This window comes from Taeniopygia guttata, chromosome 30, assembly GCF_048771995.1.
Source record: "Taeniopygia guttata chromosome 30, bTaeGut7.mat, whole genome shotgun sequence".
NCBI classification, from domain to species: Eukaryota; Metazoa; Chordata; class Aves; order Passeriformes; family Estrildidae; genus Taeniopygia; species Taeniopygia guttata.
Window position 1 is genome coordinate 2,647,428 of NC_133055.1, and position 22,847 is coordinate 2,670,274.

Below are 22,847 nucleotides of genomic sequence, written 5' to 3' on the forward strand. Positions count from 1 at the left end.
TTTGCTACGTCAGAGGGGGGTTTGGTAGGGTCTCTAGGGTTAGTCGGGAGTGGAAAACTACTGGGTTAGGTGTGGTTACATGCTCTGGGGTTAATAGATAACGTGAAGCAGGGAGATAGGGGGAAGGGTCTCTCTTTCCGTCACATCCCGAGATCTTCCGTTCGCCTGTCCCTACTACTACATCTCCTCTCCCCTTATCATATATAAAATGAGGTAGTTGTAGATATAGGCACTGGAGTGAGGTACAAACTTGTAACTTGGTAAGGAAAGGGTGGTTTGGTAAACCTGAGTAATTTTCGCAAGGCGAGTCTCGAAGGCTTTTGCGACTGAGTGTGTTTGCAGTTTTTGGTTTACAGTATTTGTTGGTGGCCTATGAACAAAATGTTCGCCCTTTCTAGATGGGCCTGAACAAACAAGACTAGTTTGTTCAGCAGGCATGGTCCTATGATAACAGCTAAAAGCAGTATTGCCAGTGGACCTACCAGGGCGGAAATTAAAGTGGTGAGCCAAGGTGATTGATTGAACCAGGATTCAAACCAGCTCTGTTGGGTTTCCCTGTCTCTCTTTCTCTGAGCCAGTCTATCTTGGAGTTCTGCCATGGAGTCTTTAACGACTCCCGTATGATCTGCATAAAAGCAGCACTCCTCTTTCAAGGCTGCACACAATCCTCCCTGCTGCATGAACAAAAGGTCCAGTCCTCGTCTATTTTGTAAAACCACTTCTGAAAGCGAAGAGACTGATTTCTCTAGATAGGAGATGGATTTCTCGATTCTCTGCAGGTCTTCGTCGATGGTCATTTGCAGCTGAGAGAGTCCGTGCTGTTGGGTCGCGATGGCTGAGACACCCGTGGCTGTGCCAGCTGCTCCCAGGCCGAGCAGCCCTGTGATGGTTATACCTGTGATAATTTCTCTTTTGTGAAGTCTGTCAGGTTCCTCGAGAAGGTGGTATATCTCTTCGTCTGAGTGGTACAGGACCCTAGGAACAATCAGAACTTGGACACAGAAGTCGATAGAGTCATTAAATTTGGCAAGGAACACACAAGGACTCACTCTGGATCTCTGGCAAACCCACATCTCAGATGCAGATGGGATCACCCACTTATTGGTTTTTCATTTGGGCTTGACAACTTTAGTGCAGAAGTTGCCTTTCTGCTTTGCTAAGGTTGCATTGCCAAAACATCTGCCCTGTCCTGTGATTTGACTCAGGGTGATTTCTTTGCGGGGAGTGTCCCATTTGCACTGGTGGGGGGCACTGGCTGTGGAGTAACTGAAGGGGGTGTCTAAAGCAATGCCTTCGTAGAAAGGGGGTTTAGCATCATAGCAAAATTAACAGGAGTTAGTCAGGTTCGGTTTGGTTTCGTTTAGGGTTAGAAAGGTAGCTTCTAAACAGGTTGGCTATGTGGAACAGGAAGGATGGGGTGTTCGCTGTGGTGACCTCTTTGAACACCTTGTCACTTGATAGATGTTGCATGACCCACCTAAATGGATGGTGAGGGTAGTGGCCTGGGTCGGCTTGTCCCCCGGCCACAAGCCCCAACAGCAAAATCGCACAGAGACACTGTGCATGTCTGGGTCTCACCGGTGTGGGACTCTCGGGTTTTGTTTGGCGGCTTGGTGGTCCGTTATCTCCCTCTGGAGCAGGGGTGTATGCGTCACGGGGACGGTCCACGAGCGTGTCCTGCAAATTGAAACTCACAGCTTTTTGTTAGTTTCGTTCTGAAGGTCAGGTTTGATTGACCTAAGTGGACACCACCTGATTCTGTCCTCTTTTTTATCTGAAGCGTTATAGCTATAAATTGGGTGCTTTTCCAAGCTCGGGACGGCCCTCCCACTCCGTTCACTGGGGGGACTTCTTTGCATTGCCAGTGTCAGAGCCACAGGGCTTGGGGCAAGATCGAGCAGTCTGCTCCTGTGTCTGCCCAAAGCTGAAGCTCTATTACGTGGGGGTCCTGACTGCTATAAAGGCGGCATGTCCCCCACACCCTCGGGGGCTCTTTCCCTATTTTCATGGCCAGGGCCACCCAGGGGTCCCGTTCTGGGGCGTCCCCTGCTGACCCTGCAGTACAGGCGTTGCTTGCGGTGGTAGTGGGTATGAAGGTACCGCAGGCTGTGTTTGGAAATTCTGCAATTGTGTCGCCGGCGGGGGTATGAGGTATAAGGGCTCCCCGCCCCACTGGGGGTTGGCATAGATGGGCCGCCTTGTATTTGCGGTGGGAGGAGGCTGAGTGCGGTCCGCACGTTCTCCCCCCCGTCCCGTTTCCCTGGGGCCGGGACCTGCATTCCTTGGCGAGATGCCCTTTTCTCTCGCAGCCCCAAAAGGATATCTTTCCCCAGCTGGTAAACTGGACTGGTTCGTATTGTAGTTGTTTTTTGGTGCGGCTTAGAGCTTTACTCGGTTTTGTCTTAGTTTGCGTTGGCTCTGTTTTCTCCGTCTCGGAGTTCCGGCCGTCTCCCATCAGCTCTTCCGAGCCGGCGGGTCTGCTGCCGGGCTCCGAGTCAAAAGTCGAATGCCGGCGCACTTCCGGGGCTCGGTGCCTTTTTGTCCGGCTCCGAGCTCGCTCCTCCCCGCAGGGGTGGCGCCGCTCCTGCTCCCCCGGCTTGCCCTGCCTCCTGCAGGGGGAGGTCTCTTTCTTATATGGTAGCGGGGCCCGGCGCGGCTGCCGATTGGCTCCGCGCTCTCTGCCGCTCTCTGCCTCTTTCTTCCGCGCACACGCGTCCCTGAAACCGCGAGGCTCCCAGAATTTCGCGCTGAGACCGCCCGTGCCCCGCCCCTCTCCTTGGCGGCCAGCGCCATTTTCAAAAGGGTAGGGTGGCGGCGTGGTGGCGTCTTTTCTCAGGCCGCGGTTTCGGCGCCTCTGGCTTCCTTCACTAGCCCTTGCCAAAAACGTTCCGCGCGCTGCTGCGCCTCTGGCAACAGGTCGCTGACCGGCAGCGGCGGGACGGGCGGGGAAGCCGCGGTTTCTCGGGGGGCTTCCGCGGCAGGGACTGGGCTCTGATCCGGGGAAGGAGGTGACGCGCCGGGCCCCCCCCCGGTCCCTGCTACCGGGCGGATCGTTCTCAGGGGCAGTTTGCGTTCCTGCCCCCACCCCTAGCTTGGGAGTAACTAATAAACAGGTACGCGCTGCGCTCCACGTCTCCTGCTCTTCTATTGCCCTGTGCAGGGCTTTCTCTACTTTGCCCCACGCCTTAAGGCTTTTGCCACTGCCTGAGGATTTTGTGTCCTCGGCCAGCGTGGCTATGCACTTTTCCCATATTTCCGGATGTAACACATCCACTGGACGCTCAATCGCCCCAAGCTCAAGCAGCCTCGCTATAGCAAGATAAAAGTCCTTGAGCTTACACTCGATACCCCATTGCTTATAAATCACACTTACGACCCTGGCGATGCTGTCCATGACGCTCGCGGGTCCTGGGACGTCTCCCTGCGCCAAGATACGGTCTGACCGCTCCGGCCGCTGCTCTTGTCCAGGTGTATCCCGTTACCCGAGAGAATTCTTCTTCTCCCGGGTTTCGGCACCAGATTTGTTGCCTTTATAAAAGACAACGGCGACCTGGTTCCAAGAAGCAGCACGGCGGCCCGGCCTGTCCGGGCCTCGCGGGCTAACGACAAAGACGCAGACACCAATTTGGTGGACGGTCGAAAGCCTTTATTATCTTATCTCATGGGTTTAAATAGTCTTGGGGGACTTCGCTACGTCAGAGGGGGGTTTGGTGGGTTAGTCGGGAGTGGAAAACTACTGGGTTAGGTGTGGTTACATGCTCTAGGGTTAATAGATAACGTGAAGCAGGGAGAAGGGGGAAGGGTCTTTCTTTCCGTCAAATCCCGTAATCTTCCGTTCGCCTGTCCCTACTACTACAACTGTCTCAAAGCATTAATGGGACCTGCTGAGGTCCATCCCCAACACAGGCTCCTCATGGACTCCATGGAGGAGAGAATTGGAGACTCAAAATGGCACAAAAACCTCTCAGTGTGGAAAGGAAAATCCAAAGTACCTGAAAAAAGTTTAGTATCTCAGAGTATTAATGAGCCCCAGTGAGTGTCAGTACAAAGCTCTCAAGGGACTCATTAAAGCAGATAATTGGGGCATGATTGCACAAACCTCACACAGAGTCTGGACCAAAAGGGAAACACCAAGTACCTTAAAAGAAATGAAGTTCTGGGAGCATGAAGGAGCCCCCAGGGCCATTCCTGACCAAGGCTCCCCAGGGACTCCTTCCAGCAGATCCTTGAGGCCACTGGGATGTGGGCTAGGGGGGGATGCTGAGGGCAGGACCAGGGGCTGACAGTGCCCAGCCTGGCTCGGGCTGTGCCAGGAGGCCCCAGGGCCTCAGGACAAGGTGTCTCCTCACAGCCCTTGGTGGCACAGACCCTGCTGTGCCCCAGGGCACCAAGACTTGGCTTCTCTTTGTCCCCACCTGTCATCAGTGCCTCCAGCTCTCTGCTCTGCCTGGGGCCTGGGGACACTTTCTCAGTTGTGTCCCTCAGTGGGACCCATTAAAAGTCCAAGAAGCTTTGGAGTTGGATTCTGACTTGGAGTTCTGGAGAGGTTTCTGCAGCTCCCTCTCAGGGCCTGATGTTCAGGGCCTGAGCACAAAGCCCCAGAGGGTCATTAAAGTCCTTGTGCTGTGTCTGTGTTGCTGAGCTGGGCCGGGCTCCTGGCACAGAGGGTGATCCTGGTAACCAAGAAGGGCTTCAAAAGCACATTTCTCTTGCTGAGCAGCTCTTCTCCCAGCCCAGCAGGGCTGGGGCACTGCCTGCAGCCAGCCCGGGCACAGCACAGAGGCACAGAGAGCTTCAATCAGTCAGGGCTGGGAAGGGGCTGAGAAGTGCCTGGGGCAGAATCACTGCCAGCCCTTGGCACAGGAACCTCTGGCTGCAGGACAATGCAGCTGCAGCTCCTGGAGCGATCTCCTAAAGCTGGAACATCCCAATGCCCACAGACCCTGTGAGTGCATTCTCTGCTCATCTCCTGTGCAGAGCAGCCAGGGGTGCCCAGGGCTGTCCTGCAGAGCAGGGTCCTGCAGCCCAGGGCGCTGTGCTGGGCCAGGACTCTGCTGCCTGCCAGGGACAGCTCTCAGCCGGTCCTGGAGCTGCTCCCAGCGCTGGCCAGGAGCTGTGGGGGGAAGGAGCCACACTGAGCAGGGCAGGTGCTGCTGCTGAGAGGGGCTGGGTGGGGCAGGGCTGCTCCCAGCTCCAGACCAGCCTGGGCACAGCTCCGGGGAACACTTCCCAAAGAAGGTAGGCCTGGGATTGCTGTAAAGGTCAGGAGATTTCCTGAGAGTGTTTTCAATTTCCTGCTTGGAGCAGGGTGGAAATGTTGGGGTGATGACATGAAGAATTTTGCTTTTCATATATTTGTCATATATTCACAGATCTGTAAATTACTATGATATAGTTATAAAACTATAATCCTTACCTAACTCTATTAAACTTTTAATTAACTATTTTAAACTACCATTATATAGTTAACATAATTATAATCCTTAATTAACTCTAGTACATTTCCTAACCTTTTTCTTAGATCTTAGAACAATAAGCTACTGTCTAAATACATACCTGAAATTCTGTATAGTCTTATTATCAGGAAGAGGACCTACAAGAACAACATTTTGGTTTTTGAATGTGAGCAGTGATAAGAAAAAGCTGGGCAAAGAAATCCTTGGACCTACTCCAATGGGTTGAGCCAGGGGCGTGTAACTGGAGCAACTGAATCTCCTATAGGACGTTCCTGTTAAATATCCTAATTAATCAACCTTAATGAATTGCTGAAATCAGGGTTTGATTGTTCCTCATCCCCACTGGGACACCTGGAAGCTTCAAATAAAGGTCTGGTTTTTCCTTTATTGTTTTAACACTGTTGCAAGGAGGGTTTTTTTCTTTTTTGATTTTAAAGAACAGGGGGATGAGAGAAGCTGAACAGGAATTGCAATCCCAGAATGACAGAACATTCTGAGTTGAAAGGGACACACAGGATCATCAAAGGAATGTTTGAACATTTACAGAGACTCCAGAACTGTGACTTTGGGTGGTCAGTCTCTCTGCTGGGAGCCTCCCAAAGGGCCTTCAGCCACTCCTCAGCCCTGGACAGCAGCAGCATCACCTCTGCAGGGCCCAGCAGGGCTCTCCTGAGCTGCCCTTGCCCAGCTGCACACAGAGCCTGCCCCAGCCAGGGCCCTGCACACAGGCAGGTTTCTGTAGGGCCGGGCCGAGGGCACACAGGGTGGGATGGGCTCTGTGAGCGCTGGCAGGGACAAGGCACCTCTCAGGAGGGGATGTCCAGGGCCAGGGAGATGCTCAGGGAAGCAGAGGGGGCTGAGCAGAGCAGTGCTGGGGGAAACAAACCCATCCAGCCCCTCACCTGCCCTCAGCCACAGGGAATCCTTTGCCTCTCACATCTCTCTGTGGCAAACTCAGAGTGCAGCAGGAATGCTGGGGATTTCTGACCTCAGAGAGCCAGGAATGGTGTGTGGGTAGGAAAGCAATTCCTAAAATCAACTCCTGTCATCTATTTCCCTTAGAAGTGTGAGTGCAGATGGTACCAAGCCTTCCTGCAATAGGAATTATTCCCCTGACAAATCCTGAATATCCAGCCTGGTCCCTCTGCCACATGGCTACAAACCCAGGGCAGCAGGGCAGGGATGGCTCCTCGAGAGTCCCCATGCTCAGGCCTGGCTGCTCCTGGCACACTCAGCCAGCACAACTGCAGCTCAGGCAGGGACCTGGGTGAAGGTTTTCCCAGAGCAGGAACAAGGGTGGGTGAGTTCCAGCAGGACAGTCTGCAGGGAATGGCCCAGGTTTGGCTCCAAGCAGCCTCTCCTGACTTGTCCCTGTCCTTTCTCCATGAACAGGTGCCCGTGTGCAGCCACAGCAAATGTCCAACAGCAGCTCCATCAGCCACTTCCTCCTGCTGGCACTGGCAGACACGCGGCAGCTGCAGCTCCTGCACTTCTGCCTCTTCCTGGGCATCTCCCTGGCTGCCCTCCTGGGCAACGGCCTCATCATCAGCGCCGTAGCCTGCGGCCACCACCTGCACACGCCCATGTTCTTCTTCCTGCTCAACCTGGCCCTCAGCGACCTGGGCTCCATCTGCACCACTGTCCCCAAAGCCATGCACAGTTTGCTCTGGGACACCAGCACCATCTCCTACGCAGGATGTGCGACCCAAAATCTTTTTTTTGTTTTTTGCGCTACTACAGAGTTTTGCCTCCTGACCATCATGTGCTACGACCGCTACGTGTCCATCTGCAAACCCCTGCACTATGGGACCCTCCTGGGCAGCAGAGCTTGTGCCCACATGGCAGCAGCTGCCTGGGCCAGTGGCTTTCTCAATGCTCTCATGCTCACGGCCAATACATTTTCCCTGCCCCTGTGCCATGGTAATGCCCTGGGACAGTTCTTCTGTGAAATCCCACAGATCCTCAAACTCTCCTGCTCTAAATCCTACCTCAGGGAACATTGGGTTCTTGTGGTTACTGGTAGTTTATCATTGTGTTGCTTTGTGTTCATTGTTTTCTCCTATGTGCAGATCTTCAGGGCTGTGCTGAGGATCCCCTCTGAGCAGGGACGGCACAAAGCCTTTTCCACCTGCCTCCCTCACCTGGCCGTGGTCTCTCTGTTCATCAGCACTGGTGTATTTACCTACCTGAAGCCCCCCTCGATGTCCTCCCCATCCCTGGATCTGGCCCTGTCAGTTCTGTACTCGGTGGTGCCTCCAGCCCTGAACCCCCTCATCTACAGCCTGAGGAACCAGGAGCTCAAGGCTGCAGTGTGGAGACTGATGACTGGGTGCTTTCAGGGACATTAAACTGCTGGCCAATTTCTGCAAATCACTTATAATAAACGTCATCTTTGCTACTTCTTGTTGAATTAGTTGTGGGGTTTTTTTTCCTTTGTTTTACATTTTGCATATTGTCCACAATAAATGTCATTTTTGTGCCATTTCTGATGTTGATTATCTCCACCTTCCCTGTGGCCACAGACTGTGTCAATGAGGGGCTGTGCTCTCGATGGCTATAAAGGAACTCAAGGATGTCCTAGCAGAGCTTTCTGCAGAGATGCCCTTTTGTTGCCTTCTCTGGAGCTGCAGCAGCAATGTCTGTGTGCAGAGCTGGGGCAGATCAGGGCTGGCACAGCAGCTCTTCTCCTGCTGGCCACACCATTCCTGATCCAGGCCAGGAGCCATTGGCCTTCTTGGCCACCTGGGCACACGGCTGGCTCATGTCCAGCCTGCTGTCCATCAGTCCCTGCAGGTCCCTTTCTGCCTGGCTCATGTCCAGCCCCTCTGTCCCCAGCCTGTGGTGCTGCAGGGGTTGTTGTGGCCTACGTGCAGGACCCGGCACTTGGACTTGTTAAACCTCACCTTGTTGGATTTGGGCCCTTGATCCAGCCTGTCCAGGTCCCTCTGCAGAGCCCTTCTACCCTCCAGCAGATCAACACCCACATCCAGCTTGGTGTCATCTGCAAAGATGTCCTTGGTTCCAAGGGGCCCTCAGTGTCACAAATTCCCTTTGGTTGCACCAGGCCCTGCACTGTCACACTGGTCTCCTTGGTTCCATGGGGCCCCAAAAATGTGACAACGGACTCCTTGGTTCCTTGGGGCTTCACAGTGTCACAATGTTCTCGTTGGTGCCGCAGTTTCACAGTGGCCCCTCGGTTCCATGGGGCCCCAGGGTATCACAAAGGCCCCATGGTCACATGAGGTCCCACACTGTCACAAGGCTCTCTGTGGTTCCACAAGTCCCCTCAGTGTCACAATGGATTCCTTGTTTCCATGAGGCCACACAGTGTCACAACGGCGTTCCAGATTCCTGGAGGCCCCAGAGTGTCACAGTGGCCCCTTGGTTACACAAGGTCCTGCAGTGTCACAATGTCCCCTTGGTTCCATTGGGCCCTGGACTCTCCCAGTGCTCTCTTTGGTTTTGCAGTGTCACAATGGTGAAACCCCTCGGCTCCACGAGGCCCTGCAGTGTCACCATGGCCTCTGTGGTTCCACCAGGACCCAGTGTCACGGGGACTCTGTTGCCTTCATGAGAGACAACGGCGACCTGGTTGCAAGGCGACAGCACGGCAGCCCGGCCTGTCCGGGCTACTCGGGCTAATGACACACGCTGACACCAATGTGGTGGGCAGTCGAAAGCATTTGTTATCTTATCTCATGGGTTTAAATAGTCTTGGGGGACTTTGCTACGTCAGAGGGGGGTTGTAGGGTCTCTAGGTTAGTCGGGAGTGGAAAACTACTGGGTTAGGTGTGGTTACATGCATTGGGGTTAATAGATAACGTGAAGCAGGGAGAACAGGGAAGGGTCTTTCTTTCCGTCACATCCCGAGATCTTCCGTTCGCCTGTCCCTATCTACCACATCTCCCCTCCCCTTATCATATATAAAATGAGGTAGTCGTAGATATAGGCACTGGAGTGAGGTACAAACTTGTAACTTGGTAAGGAAAGGGTGGTTTGGTAAATCTGGGTAATTTTCGCAAGGCGAGTCTCGAAGGCTTTTGTGACTGACTGTGTTCGCAGTTTTTGGTTCACAGCATTTGTTGCTGGCCTATGAACAAAATGTTCGCCTGCTCTAGACGGGCCTGAACAAACGAGACTAGTTTGTTCAGCAGGCATGGTCCTATGGTAATAGCTAAAAGCAGTATTGCCAGTGGACCTACCAGGGCGGAAATTAAAGTGGTGAGCCAAGGTGATTGATTGAACCAGGATTCAAACCAGCTCTGTTGGGTTTCCCTGTCTCTCTTTCTCTGAGCCAGTCTATCTCGGAGTTCTGCCATGGAGTCTTTAACAACTCCTGTATTATCTGCATAAAAGCAGCACTCCTCTTTCAAGGCTGCACACAGTCCTCCTTGTTGCATGAACAAGAGGTCCAGTCCTCGCCTATTTTGTAAAACCACTTCTGAAAGCGAAGAGACTGATTTCTCTAGATAGGAGATGGATTTCTCGATCCTCTGCAGGTCTTCGTCGATGGTCATTTGCAGCTGAGACAGTCCGTGCTGTTGGGTTGCGATGGCTGAGACACCCGTGGCTGTGCCAGCTACTCCCAGGCCGAGCAGCATTGCGATGGTTATACCTGTGATTATTTCTCTTTTGTGGAGTCTGTCAGGTTCCTCGAGAAGGTGGTATATCTCTTCGTCTGAGTGGTACAGGACCCTAGGAACAATCAGAACTTGGACACAGAAGTCGACAGAGTCATTAAATTTGGCAAGGAACACACAAGGACTCACTCCGGATCACTGGCAAACCCACATCCCAGATGCAGATAGGACCACCCACTTATTGGTTTTTCTGTTGGGCTTGACAACTTTAGTGCAGAAGTTGCCTTTCTGCTTTGCTAAAGTTGCATTGCCAAAGCATCTGCCCTGTCCTGTGATTTGACTCAGGGTGATTCCTCTGCGGGGAGTGTCCCATCTGCACTGGTGGGGGGCACTGGCTGTGGAGTAACTGAAGGGGGTGTCTAAAGCAATGCCTTCGTAGAAAGGGGGTTTAACATCATAGCAAAGCCAACAGGAGTTAGTCAGGTTCGGTTTGGTTTCACTTAGGGTTAGAAAGGTAGCTTCTAAACAGGTTGGCTATGTGGAACACGAAGGATGGGGTGTTTGCTGTGGTGACTTCTTTGAACACCTTGTCACTTGAGGGATGTTGCATGACCCACCTAAATGGCTGATGAGGGTAGTGGCCTGGGTTGGCTTGCCCCCTGGCCACAAGCCCCAACAGCAAAATCGCACAGAGACACTGTGCATGTCTGGGTCTCACCGGCGTGGGACTCTCGGGTTTTGTCTGGCGGTTTGGTGGTCCGTTATCTCCCTCTGGAGCAGGGGTGTATGCATCACGGGGACGGTCCACAAGCGTGTCCTGCAAACAAAACTCACAGCTTTTCATTAGTTTCGTTCTGAAGGTCAGTTTTATTGGCAGCAGTGAGTGTGTGGCAGTGGCCCTTTCCTCCCGCAGCTTTAACAGGATCCCCACGGGCGTGTTTGGGGTGGAGGCGCCGTGGCGGGCTGCCGTGCCGGCTGGGGGCAGCTCGCCGTGATGTGACCTGCCTCACCACACTTGAAGCATGCCATGGCACTGGTCAGGGTGTGGACGGCCGCCTGAATGGATGTCAGGTGCTCTTCCCTTACACGTCTGATCATGTCAGCCAGGCTGGCTCCGGCTCGCAGGGAGCGTAAGATATCCTTGGTAACGGAGTTGCACTGCTGGCGCAGGCAGTCAGCTACCACGGGGACCTTTGCCTCTGCCAGCAGGGTAGAGGAGTCTATCGCTGCCTGCAGGCGATCCACAAACTGCGTGAAGCTTTCGCTCTCTGCCTGCCTCACGGTGGACCACGGCGCCGGCTTTGCCACGACTCAAAGGCTGAGCGAATAGCCTCCCTGGCAGCCCGAGTGGTCGCCCTGACCTCCTCAGCCTGCATCTGCGCGGCTTGTTGCTGCGGCGTGATCATATCATCGTGCTTTCCTATTAGTCTGGATAAGCTCGATCTGTGTAGTGGCTGCCTCGTGCCAGATGCTTGGGCTAATAGCTTTGTACAATTATCCTCCCATTCCTGTCTGAACACAATCATTCCCGCACCATCAAGTATCATGCAACCTATTCGTTTGATATCAAAGGGAAGCAGGTCGTCATTACTAAAAAGACCATCGATTAAAGTGGAGACTATGGCCGAATTGATTCCTTTTTCCGCAATGGTTTTGACAATTGACTGTACATCTTTTGGGTTTATCGGGGTATATACCCTTTGTTGGTTCCCCTCCGGGCCGGTGAGCCTCACCGGGAAAGCTTGTATGGCGGCTGCTGGGGACCATTCAGCACAGGCTATTTTTATTTCTCCCCAGTCGGTAAACTGGGCTGGTTCATATTGTAGTTGTTTTCCGGTGCAGCTTAGAGCTTTACTTGGTTTTGTCTTAAATCGCGTTGGCTCTGTTTTCTCCGTCTCGGAGTTCCAGACGGCTCCCGGCAGCTCCTCCGAGCTGGCGGAGCTGCTGCCGGACTCCGAGTCGGAAGTCGAATGCCGGCGCATTTCCGGGGCTCGGTGCCTTTTTGTCCAGCTCCGAGCTCGCTCCTCCCCGCAGGGGTGGCGCCGCTCCCGCCCCCCCGGCTTGCCCTGCCTCCTGCAGGGGGAGGCCTCTCCCTTAAATGGTAGCGGCCTCAGGCGCAGCTGCCGATTGGCTCCGCGCTCTCTGCCGCTCTCCTCCTCTTTCTCCCGCGCACGTGCGTCCCTAAAACCGCGCGCCTCCAGGGTTTTCGCCCTGAGACCGCCCGCGCCCCGCCCCGCTCCTTGGCGGCCAGCGCCATTTTCAAAGGGGTGAGGTGGCGGCATAGTTCGGATCTCCTCCAAGCCACGGTTTCTGCGCCTCTGGCTTCCCCTGCCAGCTCCTGCCAGAAGCACTCTGCGCGCTGCCGCACCTCCGGCAATGGGTCGTGGACCGGCAGCGGCGGGACAGACGGGGAAGCCGCGGTTTTCCGGGGGTTTCCGCGGCAGGGACTGGCCTCTGGCCCGGGGAGGGGGTGATGCGCCGGGCCCCCCCGGATCTCTGCTCCCGATCGGATCGTGCTCAGGGACGGTCTGCGCTCCCGCCCCCACCCCGAGCCCGGGTGTGACTAATAAACACGTACACGCCGCACTCCACGTCTCCTGCTTTTCTATTGCTCTGCGCGGGGCTTTCTCTACTTTGCCCCACGCTTTAAGGCTCTTGCCACTGCCTGAGGATTTCGTGTCCTCGGCCAGCGTGGCTGTGCATTTTTCCCATATTCCCGGATGCATGGCATCCAATGGGCATTCAGTCGCCCCAAGCTCAAGCAGCCTTGCTATGGCAAGATAAAAGTCTTTGAGCTTACACTCGATACCCCACTGTTTATAAATCACACTTACGACCCTGGCGATGCTGTCCATGACGCTCGCGGGTCCTGGGACGTCTCCCTGCGCCAAGATACGGTCTGACTGCTCCGGCCGCTGCTCCTGTCCAGGTGAACTCCCGCTACCCGAGCGAATTTTTCTTCTCCCGGGTTTTGGCACCAGATATGTTGCCTTTATGAAAGACAACGGCGACCTGGTTCCAAGAAGACAGCACGGCAGCCCGGCCCCACCCGGACTACTCGGACTAACGACACACGCTGACACCAATGTGGTGGACGGTCAAAAGCCTTTATTATCTTGTCTCATGGGTTTAAATAGTTTTGGAGGACTTTGCTACGTCAGAGGGGGGTTGTAGGGTCTCTAGGGTTAGTCGAGAGTGGAAAACTACTGGGTTAGGTGTGGTTACATGCTCTGGGGTTAATAGATAACGTGAAGCAGGGAGAAGGGGGAAGGGTCTTTCTTTCCGTCACATCCCGAGATCTTCTGTTCACCTGTCCCTATCTACTACAGACTGGGATCAAATATGGACTGGGATAAACGAGAGATTGGGATCAAATATGGACTGGGATCAACTAGAGATTGGGATCCTACAGATTGAGATCCTAGAGATTGGGATAAACTGTTCTTGGATCAAATAGGGACTGGGATCAACTAGAGATAGGGATCAAATATGGAACTATGATCAAATAGTGTTGCGTTGCGGTCCCCTTTCACCGCGACACCACCGAGCGCGGGCGTGCTGGGCGGCGGGGGGAGAGAACGGGCGGCCGGTCCCCCTGTAAATGCTCTGCAGTCCCAGTTATCGGCGCAGGGACAGATGGAGGCGGCACGGGACTTGGGGTGAACAGGTTCGGTTTATTTCACGTGCCCCAAGACACCTTGGGGGGGACGAGCAGATGTTTTATACAAGAACTTATGGGGAGGGGTATAGGAACAGCAACCAATAGGGGAATAACAGGGGAGGAGTTTGGGGTAGGACTAACATACTAAACAGTCTGTGAAAGGGGGGCAGGGAAAGAAGCGGGGGGAGGGGAGATTCACATCTTGGAGAGAAGGGGGTTAGGAGTGAGATGGGGGGGGGTGTGTACAGACACTGAAAGAATAAAGAACACACTCCCACATCTCCCTCTTTTTCTTTTTACAAAAGAAAGGAGAATTCTGATGTTTAAACAAATTAATACTGCATATAAACAATATAAACTTCATATGTAAAATACAACAAAATCATATAGTAACATTACAAATTATTAAACAGAAATAAATTGAAAAACATCAGAAAAGTACAAATTAATTATAATTACAATAAAACAAATTAATATACAAAGCGTATAAAATTGACATAAACAAATTCTGAATTCGGGGTAAAACATTCAGCAGAATTCACAGCTTGATCTGATTCGAAACTTGGGCTGTCGCAGTGCTGGAGATGTATAGCAGAGTTGAAGCAGCGAGCGGCAACATGGCTTGTGTGATTTTATTCTTTATTTCCGGAGTGGGCATAATACCGTGGGTATAAACTAAATAGGATGATCTTTCTTTCTATAAAATATAACTCAACAAGTAGATTATTAAATAAAAGGGAACATTGGGTAGGGTTTATTAAGGAATGGGATAGGGGAATCAGACAATCACTTGATTAGTGACTGTCATGATTGATAAGGGGAATCGGTAAGGGGTGGACCAGGGTGCCGCCATCTCAGGGGGAAGACGAAATGGCGGGTTTCCGGTCCGGGGTTTCCGCCCCACCCTCCCTCAAAGGAGACCCCCCCACCAGAGAAGGGGAGTGATCTTCAAAGAAGGGTGGTCCCCTGATGGGAGGTCCTCGACAGCGATCCTTCCCACCAGAGGAAGGGCCAGAAGAAGGATTAGGGAACATCCAACCCCGCCTCCCCCCCACAGGGACTAGCTTCGCGGCAATTTTGATTGTCGGGGCCCTTGGGGAGAGGGTGGGGCTGGCGGGAAACCAGGGGCGGAGAAGAAGGATCATGGCGGGAAAACAGGTTCCAAGTGGCGTGGCCAGCGCCATCTTGTAAGGGGGTGCCGGGTGCACTGCCCCCCTCCCCCAGAGGCGGCACAGCCAACACCATCCCCAAGGGAAGGCAGCAGTACCCGGCAGGGCGCCTGGGGCGGCTTGGCCACAGCCATCCGCAAGGGAAGATAGGGAAAAGTTTAGGAAAATCCGAGGGCAAGGGGGTCTGGGGAGCTTCACAGAAGCAAAAGGGGAATTTACAGGAGAGGAGCCCGATGCAGCTGGATGTCGACACAATGTGTGGGTGTACAGGGCTTCTTTTACCAACTCTCCTATAGTTAACATGCCGCCTTTCAAACATTTGTCCCGTTTGTGTCTTTTCTACCCCCTCCGTCCAGCCCAGATTGGGGAGGAAAGGAGAGAGAAGACGACTTTTCGAGGGGAAGAAAAAGCAATCAAATATGGGTCCCCATAAAAGACTAGGTGAGGGGTGCCTGGGACCTCCCCCCCCCAGAAACGAAAAACCGACTCGCCCGCCGGGCGCATGCAGGAATACAGCTCCCGTCTGAGCACGAGCGAGGGTTAAAACACAAAAAGAAAAAACTGGGAAACCCAGCCACCCGGCGGGATGGACCCCACCCCGTTTTAGCCCCCCTTACCCTCTAGGGCCCAGGTGGAGATGGCTTGATTCTTCTCCTCAACTTGGTGGAAAAGTCGCGCCGAACTGGGGACGTTCCTTCTCGGTTTGGCTCTTCCAGAGGCTTAGGTGTTCCCGGGACTTGCAGGCAAGTCCAGCCGATCTCGGCTGTACCCAAAACTCGTCCCTGAAGCCTTGGGCTCGGCCACTATCGGCCTCTGGTGGTTTCATTCCGGTGTTGTCCCCTGATGAGCGGTTCTCCTGGCTCCCTTGAGCCGCTGCCAAACCGCCCTCTTTGTCCTGGGGTAGGTCTACCCCCCCTTCAAAGCCCCTGCAGCACGTCTGCCCCAGTGCAGGACGTCTGATCTCGGCGGGGGTGGGGTAGAGCGCGCGGAGGCAAGAACAAAGAAGGGTCCTGGAGCCGAATTATTTTCGCTCGGCGCTCGGCTCCTCTTAGCGTCCAGCAAAGCTTCTATGACCACAGATGTTCCTCTTCCCTCCTTTTTCTTCTGTGAGGCGGGCGCCCCCACGAATTTGCCCGTTTGTTTTACAAGACGAAGGAGGGAACCATCCTCTTGCTACCATTTGTTGCGTTGCGGTCCCCTTTCACCGCGACACCCCGAGCGTGGGCGTGCTGGGCGGCGGGGGGAGAGAACGGGCGGCCGGTCCCCCTGTAAATGCTCTGCGGTCCCAGTTATCGGCGCAGGGACAGATGGAGGCGGCACGGGACTTGGGGTGAACAGGTTCGGTTTATTTCGCGTGCCCCAAGACGCCTTGTGGGGGGCGAGCAGATGTTTTATACAAGAACTTATGGGGAGGGGTATAGGAACAGCAACCAATAGGGGAATAACAGGGGAGGAGTTTGGGGTAGGACTAACATACTAAACAGTCTGTGAAAGGGGGGCAGGGAAAGAAGCGGGGGGAGGGGAGATTCACAACTTGGAGAGAAAGGGGTTAGGAGTGAGATGGGGGGGGGTGTGTACAGACACTGAAAGAATAAAGAACACAGTCCCACACCCTGGGTTTGAATTTTTGGGTTGATTTGTGGCGATTTTTGGTTTCCATTGATAAAAATCTATCCGGGGGTGGGGCCAAGGCTCATTTGGGGAGGGCTTCAGGAGGGGGCGGGGGCAGAACCCGGAGCTAGGAACTGGGAGGGGCGGGGCCTGAGGGGGCGGGGCGCTCGGTGGGCGTGTCCAGCAGCAAGGGGCGGGCCTGAAACACGGGGCGGGGTCTAAAGAGGGCGTGGTCAGTGTCTGGGGGTTCGTCCTGCCGCTCCCACCCCCCCAAATTCCCCCGGACCCTCCCTCACCGTCCCGCCGCCACCCATGGGACACACCCCAAAACCTCCCCAGCCCCTCCCCCCTCAGCCCCCCCGAGCTGTTTTCACCTGGGAACCCCCAAATCTTTGGGAATTCTCACCTGGGACCCCCTAAAGCTCCCCTGCACCCCTCCAAAATCTCCTCAGGACCCCACAAACCTCACCTGGGACCCCCAAACCTCACCTGGAACCCCCCAAATTCTCACCTGAGACTCCCAAACTTCTTCTAGGACCCCCAGACCTCACCTGGGCAGGTGGGAAACCCCAAATCCTTGGGAATTCTCACCTGGGACCTCCCAAACCTCACCTGGGACCCCCCAGACCTCACCTGGGACACCCCAAACCCCCACCTAGGACCCCCCAAACCTCACCTGGGACCCCCCAAAGCTCACCAAGGACCTCCTCAAAATCCCCTCAGGATCCCCTAAAAGCGGCCAAAGGTGAGGCGGGGCCGGGGCGATGACGTCACCTCTTCCTGTTTCCCCTCTCCGGCCCTGCCATGTTCGCGCGTGTCCCCAACTGTCCCCGGCCGTGTCCCCTCCCCGGAGTGTCCCCAGCGGCCATGGAGCCCCGCGAGGTGTGACAGTACCGGCGGGGGGGCGGGAGGGGACAGGGGGGACACGGGGGGGGCAGAGGGGACAGAGGAGTGGCAGGAGGGGACAGGAGGGGAATGTGGGGGATAGGGGGTGACAAAAGGGATAGAGGGGACAGCAGAGCCCTCCAGGGAGGGGACAAACAGGACCACAGGAGGGCACAGGGGCCACTGTAGGAGGCCACAAGTGCCACCAGGCCCCTGACACCTCTTCTGTCCCCTCCCCAGCTGTCCCCCACCAGGTGCTGGAGGCGATGGTGGCTGTGGTGGCCACACTGGGCGAGCTGGTGGCCACCCTGAGAGAACTGATGGCCACCGTGTCCAGGCCGCACAGGGACGTGCTGCTGGCCGTGTCCCCAGAGTTCCTGCGGGTGGCTGTGGGGACCTTGATCTTTCACCTCCAGGACGCCCTGCGCCACTACCGTGTCCCCTCCCTGGGCCACCGCCCTGTCCCCTCCCTGGGCTGGACCCTGGCCAACCTCGGGGACACCCCAGGGACCACCTGGGCCTGTGTGAGAGCCCTGGCCAGCGCCAGGCGTGTGCTGGACAGGCTCATGGACAGCTGGGCCCGGCTGGCCAAGGCGGCCACCGAGCTCCGCGACGCCTGCAGGGATGCGGCCACCGGGAGGGGACAGCGGCTGGAGCTGTACCCGGGGCTGCTGGGGGACTTGGTGGCCGCGTGTGACAAAGCCACCGCGTTCCCCAGGAGCTGCAGCACCAGCTCGGGGACATCGAGGCTGCCCTGGAGGGGACAATGGAGGTGTCCCCTGGTTTACGTGTGGCCTTGGTGGCCACAGCGGCCAAGGCTGAGCAGCTGTGGGAGGCCAGTGCCTGCCTGGCCAGGCGTCACCTGCTGGGGACACCTGGGGACATCAACACCCTCTTCTTCTGTCCCTCTCCTGGCCACTGTGGCTTTGCAGTGGCCGAGCAGTGCCAAAGAGCCATGGAGGACATCCCGAGGCTGCTGTGCACAGAGCAACATCACCACTGGGCCATCATCAGGCCGGTGTCACCTGTGCAGAGACTCGGGGACATTCTGAGGGCACTTTGGGAGCACTTGGGGACACTTTGGGAAGGTGTGTGGTGACGCTGGTGGGGGCGGGGGGTGAACGAGCCTCCCCTCAGTGCCTTGCAGGAGACCCGGCTGTGATTTGGGGGCCGGGGGGGTCCCCAGGCAGCCCCCGCTGCTGAGCACTGACCCTGCCCCGGAGGGTGCCGGGACCCCCCAAAAACTGCACCCGCACCCCCTTCAGTGCCCCCGAACCCCCCTCGAGCACTGACCCCCCTCACCGGGCACTGGGACGAGTGGAGACCCCCTCTCGGTTTTCTGGTGGTCGAGATGACCCCGAGATTGTGAAAAGTCCTTTTCTCCCAGCCTGCGCGGGCAGAGAAGGAGTCGAGATGCGGAGCTTTGCTTCTCAGGGCCGTTTATTTTCCCTTTTCTCTAACAGCTTTGTCCGCTCTGCTGAGCTCTGTCTAGCAGGTCGGTCTGTGGCAGTCTCCCTGCCCTCAGGGCGCTGTTTGCCTTCTACACTAAAAACTACCTGTACTGTGTTTACAATAACGTGCCAATATCTATCATTTATGTTGGACAATATGTCTCTACCTTCAACTAACAGAAAAGTGTCACCATCACAGCAAGACATGGAGGGCAAAAAGAAGGAGAAGAAGGTCAGGACACACCCAGATCCCTCCACCTTGTCCCATTGAACCCCGTATTTTAGAGTGTTAAAGTTCTACTTTTCCACCCTGTGTTAATTCACCTACCACGCTACTCAAACCCTTGTGCCTTGTAATTCCTCATACAAAGTTGGCAATTTTCTCCAGGGGCTAAAACCAAAGCCACTGGTGTTCTTGACACCATGCCAAGGTCTCCGAGGCCCCTGCCAGGGTCTGGAGCCATCCAGGGCAGCCAGAGGGATGTCCTGGATTCTGACACCCCCCAATTACCGAGCAGTGGGAGCCCCCCGGGCACTACCCCCCCCCCCCTCACCAAGCACCGGGATAGGGACCGGACCCCCATCGAACCCTGGGAACCCCACAAGCACCAGGACCCCCCAGGCAGCGCCACCCCCGTGCACCGGGACAGGGACCAGGCCCCCCTCGTGCACCGACCCCGCCGAGCACTGGGCCCGGACCCCCTTTGTGCCCCCATCCATGACGGAGGTTCCATCCCCTCCGCTTTGACCCCCCCCAGAGCCGTGGGACCCCCAGGAACAGTGCAGGGACTGTGGGGGACCCCAAGGCCTGGGGGGGCACAGGGGGTTCACCAGCACCAGGGGAGTCCCTTAGGGTTTGGTCCTTTCCCCCTCGTTGTCTCCCAGGACCCCCTGTTATAATCAGCACCCCCCCCCAATTTACTGGGACCCCCCCATTCACTGCTTCCCCCCTTCCCTGACTCCCCCAAAGCGCTGGGACCCCCTGAGCCATGAGCCCCCCGCAGTGCGCCAGGACCCCCCACTCACCTCCCATCCCCCATCCATGGGAACCCCCCCAAATCACAGCAGCACAAGGTGAAGAAGCCAACACCTTCCCCACACCCAGCATGGATCACCAGGACCACGGTTTAGCAGGGCTCTGCCCAACGGGGGTCACTGGGGATCATCCAGCCTGGATCCTCCCATGGGGCATGGAGCTGGAGCAGCGCACCAAGCTCTTCCCTCACTCTCCTCCCTCACTCCAAGCTCTTCCCTCACTCGGAGCACTCACAGGGCTTCCCTTAGTGGTGCCTCCGTTGGTGCTGGGTCAAGTTTGAGCTCTGTGCGAAGCTCTTCCCACACTCCCCACACTCGTAGGGCCTCTCCCCGGTGTGGATGCGCCGGTGCACGGTGAGGCTGAAGTTGCGGTTGAAGCCCTTCCCGCAGTCGGGGCAGAGGAAGGGCCTCTCCTCTGTGTGAATCTGCTCATGTCTGAGGACACTGGAGCTGGTGTGAAACCTCTTCCCACACTGGGGACACTCGTAGGGCCTCTCCCCTGTGTGGATGCGCTGGTGTGTTCTCAGGTATGAGCTCTGCCCAAAGCTCTTCCCACATTCCAAGCACTCATAGGGCCGTTCCCCAGTGTGGATCACCATGTGCCGGACCAGGTCCGAGCTGTCTCTGAAACTCTTCCCACACTTCCCACACTCGTAGGGCCTCTCCCCAGTGTGGATCCTCTGGTGCCGGATCAGATTGGAGCTCTGACTGAAACCCTTCCCACATTCCAAGCACTTGTGGGGCTTCTCCCTGCCATGAGACTTCTCCACCAGCTCCGAGCTCTGGCTGGATCTCCGCCCGCCTTCCTGGCTCAGGGGGGCTCTTTCCTCCCCGCAGCTCCCTGGGCTGGGTTTGCAGCTCCTCCTCCTGCAGCATCTCCGGGGCTTTTCCTCCTTGTCGATCCAGACACGCCCAGGGAATGAAAAATCCTGGTTTGGGGAAAAAACCAAGAGGAGAGCACCTTGGACTGGAGGTTCCTCCTTGCCCAAGTTCATCTCAGGAAGTCATTGGGAATCTTGTGTCTGTAAGAACCTCCAAAACACCAAGATTCAGCCCAAAAATCCTACAAACTTCAAGATACAGATCAAAAACTCCCCAAACATCACAAGTCAGCAAAAACCTCCTCCAAAACATAAAGATTCAGCTGCCACATAAAACCAAAGCACCAACATTTAGCCCAAGAAAGCTCAGAAACACCAAGATTCACCCCGTGAAAATCCTGGATCCCCCTCCACAGTCACCTGCTGCATGTGGGGGGAGAAACGCTCCTGGGGCTGGGGGGAGGCTGCAGATACAGGGAGGGGTGGAACCTTCTGCTGCTTCCTCTTTCTGCTCCTCCTCCTCCTCCTGTGTCTCTCCTCTTCCTCACACTCCTCTTCCTCCTGCTATTCCTCCTTCTCCTGCACAATCCCACCTTCTCCTGCCACCTGCATCGTTTGACCATTCTGTTCCTCAAGCCTGCTTCTCCTTCCCTTGTCCTCCTGCCCCCAGGCCCAGCACCCACTGCCGGCTCCCTCTTCCCCCCAGACCCACAGCATCCCAGCCGAGGGGCAGGGATGGAGCTGGGGCAGGTCGGGCTGGGGCAGCGCTGGGCTCTCGGCTGCTCCCGCCCGCACTCGGTCCCCACTGCAGCCGCTCCCGCCAGGACAGCGCGGGGGGGCCCGGCCTTGGCGCTGCCCCACTCCCACCTCCCCAAATTCCCCTCGCGGGGGCGATGGGGCCGAGGCGGGGAGTCCAGTTGGGGAAGGCTCAGAGGGCCAGGGAGCTGTAAACAAAGGAGTGACAGGAGAAGGAATCGGTTTCAGAAAATGTTATCAGTTAATGACACAGACTGCTGCTCAGCCAAGGTCCTGCTCAATTCATGAACTTCCAGAAGAACAACAAAGAACTTAACAGAGCCATGAATATCATTTGCTATATAAAAGCAGGGAGCATATTAAGGGAGTATGTAGTAGGTGGATTGGGAAGTCTGTAGCTCTCAAGTGCTTCAGCCAATGGGGAAAGCAGAGGGAGATGTGGCCAGGAGAATTAGGATTAAAAGGAGGCTGTGTCCTCCAACAATTGGGAGATCCCATGGGGAAAGTCCCATGGCCTCTCCCATTTTTAGGAATGAAATTAATTTCACAGGACTCCTCTGTCTGCTTTGTGGACAGAATCCTCTGGTGATGTCAATTTTCCCGCACACCCTGGGGCAGGGAGTGCAGCTGAAGGTGCCTCACCCACTTTGGGTGATCGGCTCCCTTGGCTGGTGGCGGCACCGGGGACTGATTGGGGACCCGGGAGTGACCAGGAGACAGACGAGTGACACATCAGGGGGGTCTGTGAAGAGTCAGCAGGGAGAGAGCACTGAAAATCTCATCAGTGAGTGCCCTGGGATCTTCGGGGAGTGAACATGGCAGGGCACCCATGGAGGGGTGAAAAGGGAAAGCCAGGGAGGGCTCCTGGCCAAAGGGATGATGATGCCAAAATGTCTCTGAAGGGTCCCTTGGGAGAATGCTGAGGTAGTTTGCACATTCCCCCAGAGGTAATTAAGGACATGGACACCCAGGGGGGCAATAAGGGAAGGGGAGAAGGGATTTGGACAACAGGGGATGGATGGTGTTGGTGTGCTGGGAAGGGATTGGGTGAAGGGGAGTGTGCAGCAATATGGTTCAGGCAAGAAGCAGCAGGAGGAATGTGTGTGGTAAGAAAATGGATGATGGCAAACAGGAGGAAGAGAAAAATACTCAGGATTGGGATGTTTTTCAGCAGGGTCCTATCCTCAGAATTTGCCAGCTGATACTTTGAATTCCCAGTTTCCAGGAGAGGAAAAGCAGGAGGTCAGGATGGCAGGGGTTTCTCTGTGGTGGGCAGCGGCAGCAGTGGGCGCAGAGGTGCGGGACCGGGAGCAGGGCTGGGGGCCTGTGGGGAGCTGTGGGGCTGTGGGGAGCAGGGCTGGGGGCTGGGAAAGGCAGGAATGGGGGTCCAAGGTGTTCCAAGGCGTTCCAGGATCAGGCACA

General features: G+C 55.7%; 3 protein-coding genes and 1 long non-coding RNA gene across 4 annotated transcripts in view; 2 read left to right on the plus strand and 2 right to left on the minus strand.

Annotated features, from left to right (window-relative positions):
• Nucleotides 1-22,847, minus strand: part of LOC140680256 (uncharacterized) — a 1,118,524-nt gene that overhangs the window by 536,896 nt on the left and 558,781 nt on the right. The window contains exon 13 of the mRNA XM_072919758.1: nucleotides 20,105-20,598. Coding sequence (XP_072775859.1) covers nucleotides 20,105-20,598 — 494 coding nt within the window. The remainder of the gene's footprint in view (nucleotides 1-20,104; nucleotides 20,599-22,847) is intronic.
• LOC105760196 (uncharacterized) overlaps nucleotides 1-22,847 on the plus strand; it is a 448,806-nt gene that overhangs the window by 416,065 nt on the left and 9,894 nt on the right. The window contains exon 19 of the mRNA XM_072919757.1: nucleotides 243-252. Within this exon, the coding sequence (XP_072775858.1) occupies nucleotides 243-252 (10 nt within the window). The remainder of the gene's footprint in view (nucleotides 1-242; nucleotides 253-22,847) is intronic.
• LOC140680944 (olfactory receptor 14J1-like) lies at nucleotides 6,872-7,804 on the plus strand. The gene has a single exon (XM_072919835.1). It carries the CDS (start codon nucleotides 6,872-6,874, stop codon nucleotides 7,802-7,804), a length of 933 nt encoding a protein of 310 aa, XP_072775936.1.
• On the minus strand, nucleotides 13,689-16,430 carry LOC140680929 (uncharacterized). Its single transcript, XR_012052270.1, has 2 exons — nucleotides 15,484-16,430; nucleotides 13,689-14,394 (listed from the first exon to the last, which is right to left on the minus strand). It is a non-coding gene; the product is annotated as an uncharacterized lncRNA (long non-coding RNA).